Source organism: Cherax quadricarinatus, chromosome 19, assembly GCF_038502225.1.
Source record: "Cherax quadricarinatus isolate ZL_2023a chromosome 19, ASM3850222v1, whole genome shotgun sequence".
Taxonomy (NCBI): Eukaryota; Metazoa; Arthropoda; class Malacostraca; order Decapoda; family Parastacidae; genus Cherax; species Cherax quadricarinatus.
Window position 1 is genome coordinate 47,525,602 of NC_091310.1, and position 15,970 is coordinate 47,541,571.

At 39.4% G+C, this 15,970-nt stretch overlaps 1 protein-coding gene across 1 annotated transcript; it reads left to right on the forward strand.

The window, feature by feature from the left end:
* Window positions 1–1,915: 1,915 nt before the first annotated feature.
* Window positions 1,916–8,218, forward strand: RpLP2 (ribosomal protein LP2). Its single transcript, XM_053776263.2, has 3 exons — window positions 1,916–2,031; window positions 3,329–3,512; window positions 7,995–8,218. The coding sequence occupies exons 2-3, from the start codon at window positions 3,344–3,346 to the stop codon at window positions 8,183–8,185; spliced, it is 360 nt and encodes a 119-aa protein (XP_053632238.1). The 5' UTR covers window positions 1,916–2,031; window positions 3,329–3,343; the 3' UTR covers window positions 8,186–8,218.
* The last annotated feature ends 7,752 nt before the right edge of the window (window positions 8,219–15,970 follow it).

Genomic DNA, 15,970 nt, shown 5'->3' on the forward strand with positions numbered 1-15,970 from the left:
CAATAACAGCCTGGTTGATCAGGCTCTGATCCACCAGGAGGCCTGGTCACAGACCCGGCCGCGGGGGCGTTGACCCCCCGGAACTCTCTCCAGGTAAACTCTAGGTATCTCTCCCGCCTGCATTCCAGGAAGTACAGGTTCAGAAACCTCAAGCGCTCCCAGTAATTGAGGTGTTTTATCTCCGTTATGCGCGCCGTGAAGGTTCTCTGTACATTTTCTAGGTCAGCAATTTCACCTGCCTTGAAAGGTGCTGTTAGTGTGCAGCAATATTCCAGCCTAGATAGAACAAGCAACCTGAAGAGTGTCATCATGGGTATGGAAAATTGCATTTAACTGAATGTATCACTATGTACATAACAGTAAATGAACAAAGATAATTATTATTTATCAGTTAGACAAGTAGGAATTTGGGACACCTAGGTCGCAAAAAATGTCCCCCTTTGATACCTACCACTGAAATATCCACAAGTTGCTCTGGACCTATTAATTATATGAAATATACATCACCAGGAATGCTGGTAAATATATAAATTTGTGGACTGTATATTAAAATTTAAAAAGGATTATAGTATATACACACATTTACATAACAGAAGGAAAACATCTTAATATCACTCACCAATTTAACTGGAGATCAACTTGTATCATACTCAGAAAACCTCACTGTCTATACATGAAGATAACAACTGGCCAGTTATAACATAACAGACTTATCTGAGGTTCCTGGAGTTGTCCTGTCCTGTCGCCTGATATCTCAAGTTATGCAGGAATGCACATCCAACAATTTCGCCTCCTATTTGAGAGGTGTCAGCCCAATTTTAACCTCTAGAGCACGAAAATTCCTTCCCATTGCACTAACATTGTATCCAATTCAAATTAACAATGGCGACTGACCTCCCCAGCCGCAGGTTTCCCATTTTTGATGACATACTTCTTTTAAAAATACAATATAGGACATCTATTTACCTATAAATTACCGTATTTCCGGAAAATATATACACTATTTTCCACAATGGGCTTGGCATCCCTAGCTTTGAAGGTTCTCATTATCCATCCGTGGAAATAATCCAGACATAGTGGCTTTTAAATAAAATGAAATAAACTTATTTCTATAAAGAGTGGTTTACAAATGGTACATGAAAGTTGATACTGACATAGTTTATAAAACTCCCTGCTTATGCAAAGAATTTCCGGCTGCCTCATAACTACTTATTAGTGTAATTTTTGCAATAACAATTTATTGGAAATTTGTTGGGTTTTCCTGGACTATTAATCCGGAGGTGTATTACCCATGTCTAGCTTTCTCCCCCATGGTTGCTGTTTGATACTCTGCCCAGGGTAACATCCAGTAACAGGTGTAAGGAAATATATTCAGTGTTTGTACTGGTGCTGGGATCAACCCTGGCTCTCTCAGATGTGACTCATGAGTTACTTGATTAACATTCTTTTTGGTGTTCTTGTGCTTGTTTATTATTATTTTTGTTAATATTACTACAACTGACTTTTTTGGGAGAGTTATCCTAGGAAATTTACATATATTACTATGTATGATAATCTGTATTAGTGTATTTATGTGTACCTCTACCTAAACAAACTTACAAGATTTTAACTTTTAAGGTTTAAGTGATAAGATATTACAAGGATCTCAATGGAAATAAGTCACTTAGACTTTTCTGGGTTATCCTAGATAATCTACACATACGCTGCTATGTATGATAATTTATACAACTGTATTTATGTGTATCTATGTATGATAATGTATGTAACTGTATGTATGATAATGTATGTAACTGTATGTATGATAATTCTATGTAACTGTATTTGTGTATACCTGAATAAACTTACTTACTTACTTACTAATCTATACCTGAATAAACTTACTTACTTACTAATCTATACCTGAATAAACTTACAGATAACAAGTGAGTGAGACAGTGAAGCCAGAAGGTCGAGGCTTCACCCAGCAGCTTCACTCCTTCACAACATCCGTCGTGCTGTGAGTGGACACGTTTCGTGCCGTCTGGCCTAAGAGTGAGTATTTTGTGGGTTTTATTGCTCTTAGACCAAGCACGCTGATGTTTCTTTCATTGTAGTGATGTAACGGTGACATCTACGATGGTTGTAAAGTGAAATAGTTATTATAGCAGTAACAACGTGTAGTAGCTACATGTGATTGTACTCCAGGTAATGGTTCCCATGTTAAACTGTATTTATTATTGGCATTGTTGTTTATTCTGGGTTAGATTTTACTACTTTATGACCAGTGCATTTCTATAATAATAGTGTTCAATGTAGGCCAGAGAAATTTAAAACTGGTAATTCAGTTGATGCTAATATGTATTCATATGTAATTTATAATACTAATGGAAAAAATGGTATAAAATACCTGACACAAATACAAGTTAATATAATCCATTATAGACGACGTTTCGCCCATGCAGTGGTCTCTCAAGCCACAAACCAATTGATAAAGCCCATTTGCGAAATTTTATTAATGAAGGACTGCATTATGCTGCATTTGTCTAAACATCTACCAGTACTACTGAAAATATTCGAGAAAATAATCAACGAACAATTTACTAACCTAACCAAGCACAATATACTTATCCATGTTAATTTCGGGTTTGACCTAAAATAAAGGCAAGTATGGTAATAGCTGCTGACGGATACTCGGAGGAATTCTGGCAATATTTTACATTTTTCAATAGATACAACTTTTATATATCGTGGAATAAGTAATCATTTCATGTACAAATTGTTATTTTCGGAGAAATAAGGAAAATTGATATATAGATAGCCCACTAAACAAAGACAGGTTAAGTGATTCAGCTTAACTAAACCATATCCAGCCATAATTAAACCATACCTAGCCTTAACTAAACCATAATTATGCTGTCTCGTAGCTTGATTGCTAGTGCACTTGGCTCGCACATTGAGGTCCGAGGATTGATCTCTGGTATGGGCGGAAACATCAGGATGTGTTTCCTTGAGACACTTTACATTCTGAACGCTTATGGCACGTGGTGTTGGACCAATCTGTCTAAAGAGGAAATGAGAACAGTCTCATGTCTCGTGGAATAACAGGGAATGCTAGCATGTGCAATACAACAGTACAAAAATTTTCTGGAGCATGTACAAAGGGAGATGGGGGTCATTCTTGAAAAAAATATGGGTCCCCATAAGTGTATGGAGTAGCTTTGAGTACATTTTAATTAGTTTTGAACCACTTGAGTATTTTAATATTAATTTATATAAGCTAAACATAATTAGTGAACTACCTAGGACCTCTGCTTATTTAGATTCTTTAATTGGGAATACTTTTTTCCAGTACTGAACCGAGAGTATGCGTTACGTTGCTGCTTACTGTCTGGCCGCCCTAGGTGGTGGCAGCCCTTCTGTTAAGGATATTGAAAAAGTTCTTAGCTCCGTGTCTATTGATTGTGATGCTGCACTGGCAAAGAAAGTTATATCAGAACTTCAGGGCAAGAACTTGGAGCAACTTATTAATGAAGGTTAGTAATGTTTTGTAAGATTCTTAGAACTGAATGTAAGGTGGAAATTCAGATATTCATTTATTTAAAATACAATTAATACCTACTTAAATTAATTTTTTTTTTTTAAAAGCTCAAATGTTAGGTTTTCAGGTTCCATCTCTGAAATATTGATAAAAAGCACCTCCTTATTTTAGTGTGCTTTATGACAGAAATATACTGTCAAACACACATTGAAACTTGCTTGTTCAATTTTCATCAATTGTTCATCTTGTACTACTTATTTCCGTTATTTTTCTACTCTCATATATTGTGCTATATGTTACAATCCCTTCATTCTGACAGTTGTTGTAATAAGAGTTTTGCATAAGATTTTCGTTGTACATTACTTAATTTCTTACCTCCATGGAAGGGATTCGGGGAAACCGGCAGGCCAGACTTGATTTCCGGAGATGGGAAGTACAGTGCCAGCACTCTGCAGGAGAGGTGTTAATGTTACAGTTTTATAACTGTAGTGTAAGCATGCCTTTGGCAAGACAGTGATGGAGTGAATGATGGTGGAAGTTTTTGTTTTTCAGGCCACCCTGCTTTGGTGGGAAATGGCTGATGTGTAAATAAAAAAAGTAGAGCTGGAACAAATAGAGATTATTTACAGCCTGCATAGAGCCAGTAAAGCATTTAAATTATGTACTGGGAATGCCTAAGTCTTAAATATGTACTTGCTGGAGCAGAAGAGAGTAATCAAAAGCACTCGAGGGCCTGGTCCCAAATCTACACACTAAGATGCTGGAGCAAGAGGTATGAGAGGAAGGGCAAAATAAACCCGGTGAAAAGCAGGGGTGCAGTGGTCACAATAAGGGAATACTGCATTAACATCTATGGCCCCAGATTATTCAACATATTGCCAGTAAATATAAAAAACACTACTGGGACAAGTATAGAAGTCTTCAAGAGGAAACTGGACAAGTATGTTCAGGTGCCAGATCAACCAGGCTGCAATGGCTATGTGGGTAAGCAAACCACCAGCAGCAATAGCCTGGTTGACTAGGCTAGCACCAGATGAGCCTGGCCCATGGCTGGGCTCCTGGAGTTGAAAGACTCTGAACTCATCAATGGTGTACAAAGATAAGAGTTATTACACTAAAAGTCTAATAAAAATGGACCCCTCATAAAGAGGATTTTGGATAAAACACAAAACAATGTTGCCAGATAAAGGGTCACCATGTGTTTAATGGGATGTCTGATTGAAATAGTCTTGAAGCGGACCAAATCCACAATATCAAACTGCTATCCAGTCCTGTCATATGCTTAATAGAATGGACCAACTCTGCTTAAGGGCTTAATCCTTAATTGCAAGTTTGTATGGTCCAGGTTTTGTCTGGGACCTGTTCATTTTCATTGTGGGGGGTACTAACAAGCCTCTTGAGTCAAACTGGACACGAGTTACAACACCTAGCAGTAGACTCCAGGTAGACAAAATAATTGTTTATAAGAAGCAAAGACAGGGCAGGTGGGACAAGGAAGAGCAAGCAGACAGCTAGCTAGCCATAACTTGAGTGCTCCTTCATCAGATAAGTATTTTCTAAGCTTCACTGTCGTTGTTACTTCATCAGAGATTGCTATGCACATAATATATTAAATTCACCTAGATGTAATTCCACTGAAAGAAAATGCATAGTCCTCCCTACCAACTCTGTTGCCAAACACGTCTCGAACATTATCTCCAGCACAACTCTAAGTAATTACTACTACATCTACTACAATCAGGATCATAAGTAAGGGACAGCACCCACAGGATCAACCCTCCACAAGTGTATACACAATCCCTCGCAATGAAATATATGTGGGCAAAACATCGAGACAAATTGCCAGCAGAATGGATAACTTTAATGCCTTTGTTTACTCCAAAAGTCTCACAGCCATTTAATTACAAAGATGCACAACACATCACCAAGAAGAAGAGGAGACAGTATTTTGGAATCATCACTCTTTCAGCATGCCCAACAATTTTAGCCAGAACAATGAATTGTGCAACATTGCTGAGCCTCTTGCCAGGAAACTTCATTGTTATCCCACATAGCACTACACCAGGTCCTTCTCAAATACAGCATCTTTGCAGCCATATATTTATTCAACCTGCCATTAGTTTATCTAAGAAGTAAGCTTCAACATGTCATCTGACTTTTCATGTCACCATACTTAAGAGTAAGACGGAGAATAGGATAGCAGATGAACAAGGAGGCTTTAGGAAAGGTAGGGGGTGTGTGGACCAGGTGTTTACAGTGAAACATATAAGTGAACAGTATTTAGATAAGGCTAAAGAGGTCTTTGTGGCATTTATGGATTTGGAAAAGGCGTATGACAGGGTGGATAGGGGGGCAATGTGGCAGATGTTGCAAGTGTATGGTGTAGGAGGTAGGTTACTGAAAGCAGTGAAGAGTTTTTACGAGGATAGTGAGGCTCAAGTTAGAGTATGTAGGAAAGAGGGAAATTTTTTCCCAGTAAAAGTAGGCCTTAGACAAGGATGTGTGATGTCACCGTGGTTGTTTAATATATTTATAGATGGGGTTGTAAGAGAAGTAAATGCGAGGGTCTTGGCAAGAGGCGTGGAGTTAAAAGATAAAGAATCACACACAAAGTGGGAGTTGTCACAGCTGCTCTTTGCTGATGACACTGTGCTCTTGGGAGATTCTGAAGAGAAGTTGCAGAGATTGGTGGATGAATTTGGTAGGGTGTGCAAAAGAAGAAAATTAAAGGTGAATACAGGAAAGAGTAAGGTTATGAGGATAACAAAAAGATTAGGTGATGAAAGATTGAATATCAGATTGGAGGGAGAGAGTATGGAGGAGGTGAACGTATTCAGATATTTGGGAGTGGACGTGTCAGCAGATGGGTCTATGAAAGATGAGGTGAATCATAGAATTGATGAGGGAAAAAGAGTGAGTGGTGCACTTAGGAGTCTGTGGAGACAAAGAACTTTGTCCTTGGAGGCAAAGAGGGGAATGTATGAGAGTATAGTTTTACCAACGCTCTTATATGGGTGTGAAGCGTGGGTGATGAATGTTGCAGCGAGGAGAAGGCTGGAGGCAGTGGAGATGTCATGTCTGAGGGCAATGTGTGGTGTGAATATAATGCAGAGAATTCGTAGTTTGGAAGTTAGGAGGAGGTGCGGGATTACCAAAACTGTTGTCCAGAGGGCTGAGGAAGGGTTGTTGAGGTGGTTCGGACATGTAGAGAGAATGGAGCGAAACAGAATGACTTCAAGAGTGTATCAGTCTGTAGTGGAAGGAAGGCGGGGTAGGGGTCGGCCTAGGAAGGGTTGGAGGGAGGGGGTAAAGGAGGTTTTGTGTGCGAGGGGCTTGGACTTCCAGCAGGCATGCGTGAGCGTGTTTGATAGGAGTGAATGGAGACAAATGGTTTTTAATACTTGACGTGCTGTTGGAGTGTGAGCAAAGTAACATTTATGAAGGGATTCAGGGAAACCGGCAGGCCGGACTTGAGTCCTGGAGATGGGAAGTACAGTGCCTGCACTCTGAAGGAGGGGTGTTAATGTTGCAGTTTAAAAACTGTAGTGTAAATCACCCTTCTGGCAAGACAGTGTTGGAGTGAATGATGGTGAAAGTTTTTCTTTTTCGGGCCACCCTGCCTTGGTGGGAATCGGCCGGTGTGATAATAAAAAAAAAAAAAAAATGCTCTATATATATATAAGCACATCCTCTCCCCAGATAATTTGTTTGTGATATGATAAAGCCCAATGTATGAGCACAGTGCTTCCGTAAAGGATCACAGCCCATTGTGTGAGCACAATGCTTCAATAAATTTAGGATTACATACTGCATTTGTCTCTCTTCAGTTGTGTTAGTATTTTATACCATTTCCCTCCAAACAGTCAGAGGTTGGCTTTTCCCATCATGCACTGAGTGGGGCAGGATATTTTTCAGTAGTGCACACCCACCACACTGACCCATTTTCTGATGTCTAGGCCAAAATATATTCACAGCAAATGAGGTTGCTCTACATGAGCAACATAGTGTCAGTAACATAATCTTGATAGAAGACAATGAAATGGTTAAACCCATTAATGCTGTCATTTCTACAGTTAGAAGTTATAGCTGTATCTATAGATGATAACTATAGATTTTTACTTTTCAGTTCCCCTCAAGGAAGGTTCCTTGATGCTGGTGAGGGGCTCTTGATCCAGGGAATTGGATCTGTGCTCCAGTTCCCTGAATTAAGCCTGAATACCTTCAACATCCCCCCCACAGGCGCTGTATAATCCTATGGGTTTAGCGCTTCCCCTTGATTATAATAATAATAAAAATAATAATAATACTTTTCAGTTGTTTGATTTCTTAGTTTTTCAATACAGTATTCAGCTTATCTTGGTTAAATACAAAAGCATTGATAATCTAATGTCACAAAATACATGTAACTAATGTATGCTATCTTAACAATTCCAGAAGGTGGGATGAACTGTAATATTCATTGTAAATTTTTTTACAGGCCTAAGTAAAATAGGATCTTTGCCAGCTGGAGGTGGTGGTGGTGGTGTTGGCATTGCTGCAGGCGGTGGTGGCAAACCTGCAGCAGCAGCAGCAGCAGCAGCAGCTCCAGCAGAGAAAAAGGAAGAAAAGAAGCCTGAAGAACCAGAGGAAGAATCTGATGATGATATGGGCTTTGGTCTCTTTGATTAATCACTTGATACAAAATAAAATGCTTTTGTGAAACTGGTATTTTAATTACCACAAGCTTGTTGTAAAATTGTAGAAGTCCAGTATTTGAATTTTTTAAGCTACATATGAATTAGTTATTGGTTTTTAATAGGATAGAAACCATAGGTTTGAATGGTTAAGAAAAAATGTACTTTGTGTGTGATCTTTGTATCTGCACACAGCAGCTGTTTCAAGAATTAGAAAAGTTATTGGCACCCTGTTAATATGGCAGCAGGCAGCAGAAACTGAATTTACTATTTGAGGTTTATCAGACACTATGATTTACAGGATTAGCATTTTCCCACAAATAGTAAAATGATTTAATAAATTTTAGATTTAAGGGATAAAATCTGTGCCCTAAAAACATTCAGAAATAATGGACACGGTCCATTCAATCCAGAGTTGTTTTTACAATTGTGGAAAAATTATTTCACTTGGATTTAATGGATAATCTGTTTTATTATTATAATCAAGGGGAAGCACTAAACCTGTAGGATTATACAGCGCCGGGGGGATGTGGAAGGCATTCAGGCTTAATTCGGGGAACTGGAGCACAGATCCAATTCCCTAAATCAAGAGCCCCTCACCAATTTCAAGGAACCTTCCATGAGGGGTAATCTGTTTTAATGTACTTTCTTTTCCCCAATAGTCTGTTGAATTGATACACTTCACTGTAATTTACCTTGGATGAAGCCTATTTCCCTATTACTGTACTTGGGAGTTTTGACCCCCAATAGAATTAGCTTTCAATGTCAACATCCCCCCCCCCCCCTAAATAAAAAGTTTACAATTCAGAAAAAAAGATTTTTATAAAGGCAGGGGCACCAGAAATGCAAATTTTGATGTAATACAGAAATAGGCAGGTGCAAAGCTGGAGGCTGGTGAGCACTTAAAATGATGAAAAATGCTGTTAAGAGGACTTAGACCAATTCCAGTTCCCAAATAGACCCAATTCCCAGCCATTGTGCTAGTGTGCCTTCTATAGTATTCAATAATAGCAGTACAGGAGGGCCCCCTTTATACAGTAGGTTAGGTTCTGGGTTACTGCTGTAAAGAAAACACAGCTGAGAGGTGAATCATAGCCTTTTTTCACTTTCAAATGCATATAAAAGCCTGATAACATGTTTACACTATCATATATTAAGCGAGCCATTTTTTTTTTTCAACATCTGCTGTCTCCCACCTAGGCAGGGTGACCCAAAAAGAAAGAAAAAATCCCCAAAACGAAAATACTTTCATCATCATTCAACACTTTCACCTCGCTTATACATAATCACTGTTTTTGCAGAGGCACCCAGATACAACAGTCTAGAAGCATATATAAAGATACAATATAAAAAGTGACCTGAAATTATTACAATATTAGGGCCCGTTTCCCTTCTGCCATCCAATTCCCTTGCTTCCTTCCCTACCCTGCAGCGCTGTATAGCCCTTGTGGCTTAGCGCTTCTTTTTGATTATAATAATAATAATAATTAGGGCCCATTTTATACCATCCTATTACACACCCCTCCAAACTACCAATATCCCAAATCTCTCCTTTAAAGTGCAGGCATTGTACTTCCCATTTCCAGAACTCAAGTCTGGCTACCCTTGACGTTGGTGAGGGGCCCTTGATCTAGGGAATTAGATCTGTGCTCCAGTTCCCTGAATTAAGCCTGAATACCTTCCACATCTCTCCCACCGGCACTGCATAATCCTAAGGGGTTTAGCGCTCCCCCTTGATTATAATAATAATCAAGTCTGGCTATATAAAAATAACCAGTTTCCCTGAGTCCCTTCACTAAATATTACCCTGCTCACACTCCATAAAATATTTTCATCCTTAGTTTATAGTGAGTGGTGAATATATATAATGTAGGAAGTCTGAATAAATGAAGACTGTATAATTGAAAACTGCTGTAAAACAAAGTGCTGTAGAGCGGGACCTGCCTGTACGTAACTATTTGCCTATCAGAACTACCCTGTTGATGGTAATTTTGCAGATTTTATGCCAAGAAGGTGGTGTGGCACTTGTTGTAATGGCTTGAGCATTTTCCTATGAATATACATGCTTATGTTCAGTCAGTCAACAAATTAGTTTTGCTTACTGAAGGGCTGCAACTTCAGGGGTAGGCTCAAACTGGGTGAGCAGAAATAGGAGTATGGTCAACACAAATGGAAATTACACTACAGTAGCACCTTTATATACACAGCAGCTATACCCTTGTCATGGTAAGTCCCAACCAGTGTGGCTTTAGGCACCGATGAAAACTGACCCCACCACATGCTGTATGACCCTTGTGGGTTTAGTGCTTAGTTATAATTACAAAGGAGTCTGTGCTCTGTGGGACAGGTATTTGTGGCGAGTAACAAAAATTAGTGAAACTGATTAATTAATGATACGTAGATCGTCAGAAAATGTTGATGTTGCAGTACAACTCATTAATTGCTTTAGTGATGAATATGGGGAATACATTTTTGCTAATTTTACTGTAAAAAACCTCAAGATGCCTATAACAATCGGTGCCATATACCGGATACCCCACACAAACATCCCAAACTTCAGTGAGAATCTAAAGTCACTAATAATAAACAGACAAATGAACAAGCACCACCTTCTCTTAGCTGGAGACTTCAGTATCATCCTTGGCCTACCAGATGATCAGAGTAACTGATTTCATCAACAATATGAACATCACACTTCTCATACCAACAATAACTAAACCAACCAGGCTGACTGAGACAAGTGCAACCATAAAAGACCACGTATGGACCAATATACTAGCCCCCCCTAAATCAGGGATAATCACAGACAGCACTACTGACCACTACCCAACCTTCCTCTTAACAAACATTAGTAAGCCACCACTCGAATACAACAAAGTTTCATTTAGACTCCATGATGAGGCCTCAATAAGAAATTTCACAGCAGACCTAGAGACTGTTGACTGGCCTACAGAATTCTCCAATCCCAATGGTATTGGCAATTAGACAGACATTTTTCTTAACAAATTACTTAGACTATACAACAAACATTGTCCTATAAAATCTAAACAGATCATGAATAAACGGCTTGGTTGCCTATGGCTAACCAGCAGCATTCTGAAATCCATTGATAAGAAACACCAATATGAAAAGCAATATAGACAGGGCTTAATACACAAAGATATTCTTAAACAATATTCAACAGTTCTCACCAAATTAATAAAGAAAGCCAAACAACTGTACTACTCCAGTAGATTCAATGACACAAGAGGAGATATAAAAAAGACCTGGAAAACACTTTCCCAGATTCTGGGGACCCACAAACTGAAAAAAACCAAGAATATTGTTCTAACTAAACCTCATGAAACACCATTGAATCCCACTGATACAGCTAACAAGATAAACGACTTCTTCTCAAACATAGGATCTAATCTCACCAATAAAATCCCACGTACCAATGCCCGTGCCGGGGACTACCTAGATGGGAATTTCCCAAATTCCTTCTATCTTGTACCAACTGAGCCTACGGAAGTCACCGTGATCATAAAGCCACTTAAAAATAACTCGGGGAATCTGTCTCACGTCCCACCATTATTGTACAAGCGAGCGGCCCATGTCCTTTCGCATGCTATTACATTACTTTTTAACAAGTCACTAGAAACTAGCACTTTCCCGACACTACTCAAGACAGCAAGGGTTACACCAATACATAAAGGTGGTGGCCCTACAGACGTAAACAACTATGTATAGGCCAATATCAAACTTACCATTGCTATCCAAAATCTTTGAGAAACTCGTGCACAGGAGACTATATTCATTTATAACCTCACAAAACATACTCAACCCCTGCCAATTTGGATTCAGGAAAAATAAAAGCACTAATGATGCAATTATAAAAATGCTAGACCTGCTTGACACAGCATTGGAAATTAAGGAATATCAGCTAGGAATTTTTATTGACCTAAGAAAACATTTGACACAGTAGACCACGGCATCCTACTCCACAAACTTGACCACTATGGTATAAGAGGCCATGCGCTTGCACATTTTTTAAATCCTACCTTTCTAATAGGTATCAGTATGTCACCATTAAAGACACAGCCTCATCAATATGGCCACTTGATACTGGAGTTCCGCAGGGAAGTGTCCTTGGACCCCTGCTCTTCCTCATTTACATCAATGATCTTCCAAACATATCCCAACACCTGAAACCCATTCTCTTTGCTGACAACACAACTTATGTCATCTCCCACCCTAATCTTGCCACCCTCAACACCACTGTTAAGGAGGAGCTGCTCAAAATATCGACTTGGATGACAGCCAATAAACTTACACTTAACACTGGCAAAACCTACTACAGTGGACCCCCGCATAACGATGGCATCACATAGCGATTATTTCGCATACCGCTTACTTTAATTGCAAAAATTTTGCCTCACATACCGCTTAAAAACCCGCTTACCGATTTTCTTCCGAGACGCGCTCACATGTTCCGCCGGTGGCATTGTTTACCAGCCAGCCTCCACGGTAACATCCAAGCATACAATCGGAATATTTCGTATTATTACAGTGTTTTCGGTGCTTTTTCTGGAAAATAAGTGACCATGGGCCCCAAGAAAGCTTCTAGTGCCAACCCTACAGCAATAAGGGTAAGAATTACAATAGAGATGAAGAAAAAGATCATTGATAAGTATGAAAGTGGAGTGCATGTCTCCGAGCTGGCCAGGTTGTATAATAAACCCCAATCAACCATCGCTACTATTGGTGGTACAGCTGCTGCTGCTGCTGCACTGTCAGCTGCTGCTGCTGCTGCACTGTCAGCTGCTGCTGCTGCTGCACTGTCAGCTGCTGCTGCTGCTGTAGCACCGTTGTTGGTGTGGCTTATTGAGAATACCAAGAAACAATTAACCCCAGAGGATTTGCCACCCAGGATAACCCAAAAAAGTCAGTGTCATCGAAGACTGTCTAACTTATTTCCATTGGGGTCCTTAATCTTATCTCCCAGGATGCAACCCACACAAGTCGACTAACACCCAGGTGAACAGGGAAAAATGCCTGGAACTAGTGCTCATATTGGTGAATTTAAAGCCAGCAAAGGTTGGTTTGAGAGATTTAAGAATCGTAGTGGCATACACAGTGTGATAAGGCCTGTTCTGGAAGAAAATGCCAAACAGGACCTACAGTACTCAGGAGGAAAAGGCACTCCCAGGACACAGTGTCTCATCAGTCATTGCTGCATCTTCAATAAAGGTAAGTGTCATTTATTCTTCATTTAGTAGACTAGTACATGCACAATATATACTGTGCATGTACTACTCTACTATTGTGCATGTATCCTTCTCTTTGTGTGTGGGAAAATGTATATTTCATGTGGTAAATTTTTTTTTTTCATACTTTTGGGTGTCTTGCACGGATTAATTTTATTTCCATTATTTCTTATGGGGAAAATTCATTCACATAACGATTATTTCGCATAACAATTACCCCTCTTGCACGGATTAAAATCGTTAACCGGGGGTCCACTGTATATTATGTTTGGTAGCAGAGCAGGTGTTGCGCAACTAAACATTAAGATCGACAACACTCTAATTGCCAGACATAATGAGGGCAAATTCCTTGGCCTATACCTCAACAACCTAAATTTCAGTACCCATATCCAACACATAACAAAAAAAAGTATCCAAAACGGTGGGGATCCTCTCCAAGATACGATACTACGTGCCGCAAACTGCCCTTCTCACACTATACCATTCACTTATATATCCATACCTCACCTATGCTATCTGTGCTTGGGGTTCAACTGCAGCAACACACCTAAAGCCAATAATAACCCAACAAAAAGCCGCAGTAAGAATAATCACTAAATCCCATCCCTGGCAACACCCCCCCCCACTCTTCACAGATCTAAACTTACTCCCTGTTCAGAACATCCACACTTACTACTGTGCAGTCTATATCTACAGGACCTTAAATTCCAATATTAACCTTGACTTAAAATGCTTTTTTGATAGTTGTGACAGGATCCACAGGCATAACACCAGACACAAACATCTCTATGACATTCCCCGTGTTCGACTAAACCTTTACAAAAATTCAATGTATTTCAAAGGACCTAAAATCTGGAACACCCTACCTGAAAACTCTAGAACTGCAGACACATTTATCACTTTCAAAACTACAGTTATAAAACATCTTATCTCCCTGATCCACCCCGACAACTAACTACATGATAACCACCTGATGGTTCACAATTACACTCACTCACCCACTGACTATAAACCCAGAAATACTAATCTTAATCTTAAAATAATAAATCCTAACTAGTCATAAGTTTGCCTATGATACTCCAATATATTATTATTATTATTATAATCAAGGGGAAGCGCTAAACCCTACTCCAATATAGGCACTTTGTATTGTGCCAAAACAAAAGCATTCACATTGCTAAACTCACAAATTATGATGTAGTCACTTAGCCTTAATACCATAATCTGTAAGGATTTAATGTTAAGAATTAATCTAAGTCTGCCCGAAATGCCTAGCCATGCTAGGTGTCCTAGTGGCCCCCTCTGTAATTAGTATTTTATAACATGTAAACCACACAATACCCAAAACCTGTAAACCCCACATTGTAACCCTTATAGAGAATAAACTTGAATTGAATTATTTTGCTCAGGAGAGTTTCTGCATCTGAATGATTCTACAAATTGTCAAGATTCATAACAAGGAACAGTGCTGTATGATGCTTGAGAGTTTAGTACTTGATGATTTTAACAGTAATCACAAGGATGAAGTAGAGGGAAGGAATGAAGTAGAGCAGTTACGATGTCAATTGAGTATCCAGGGAAATGCTGTACAGGGGATGATTTAGTACTATTATATTCACAGGGAGCACTAAACCTGCAGGGTATAGTGTCTGGGAGGCATTCAGATTCAATCCAAGGAAGGGGAGCAACAGGTTCTGCTGGTTGTAATGGGAGGAATTGAGGAATGGTACCCACATTTACTCCATCATTTTTCTCTTTGCCTTCACTCTCTCTTGACTTCTCTTCAGTTGCTCCCTTTATATGTACATATAGCATCTAATTTTTCTCTTCTTCCTTAGGAGGGTCTGACAGTTTGTGCCTGTTCTTCCCCACTGCCGTGCACGAAAGCTCAAATACCTACTGACTTCTCACTCCCATTTTCTTAACCACTTTTGATCTCAATATCAGGCTGTTGTGTATTGTCAGGTTCCAATTTCAGTTTGCCATATTCTGTTAGACTGTCAGCTAGTGTGCAGAATTTACCTTCAACATCGTCACTACACCTTTACTTTACCTTCCCTCCTCGCTGATGGCTCCACCTTGACACAGACTCCCTCTTTGACTTTTTTGACAGCAACAGGTCTCTCAAAGGAGGTTCCTTGATGCTGGTGAGGGGCTCTTGATCTAGGGAATTGGGTCTGTGCTCCAGTTTCTTGAATTATGCCTGAATACATCCCATTCCCCCCTCCCCACAGGCACTGTATAATCCCCACAGGTTTAGTACTCTCCCATGATTATAATTATATTAATGAGAGCAACAGAATAATTACACCTTAATTACACATACTGCCTTTAGCACTTCACCGACTTTACAACCTCTACCCTGCAGCGGTGTATGACCCTGGTGGTTGAGCGCTTAGTTTTGATTATAAAAATTAGGAAAGGTAGATTCAGAAAAATGATGAAGTAGAACACGTATACTCCAAGGAGATGGCGAAGTACTGAAATACACTTGTTTCCTAATGAACACTAATTCACTGTGCACAGGAATAATT

Coding starts and splice junctions, on each gene's coding strand:
- RpLP2 (XM_053776263.2), top strand. CDS start 3,344: ATGCGTTACGTTGCTGCTTACTGTCTGGCCGCCCTAGGTGGTGGCAGC. Junction 3,513..7,994: donor GGAGCAACTTATTAATGAAG/GTTAGTAATGTT, acceptor ATTTTTTTACAG/GCCTAAGTAAAATAGGATCT.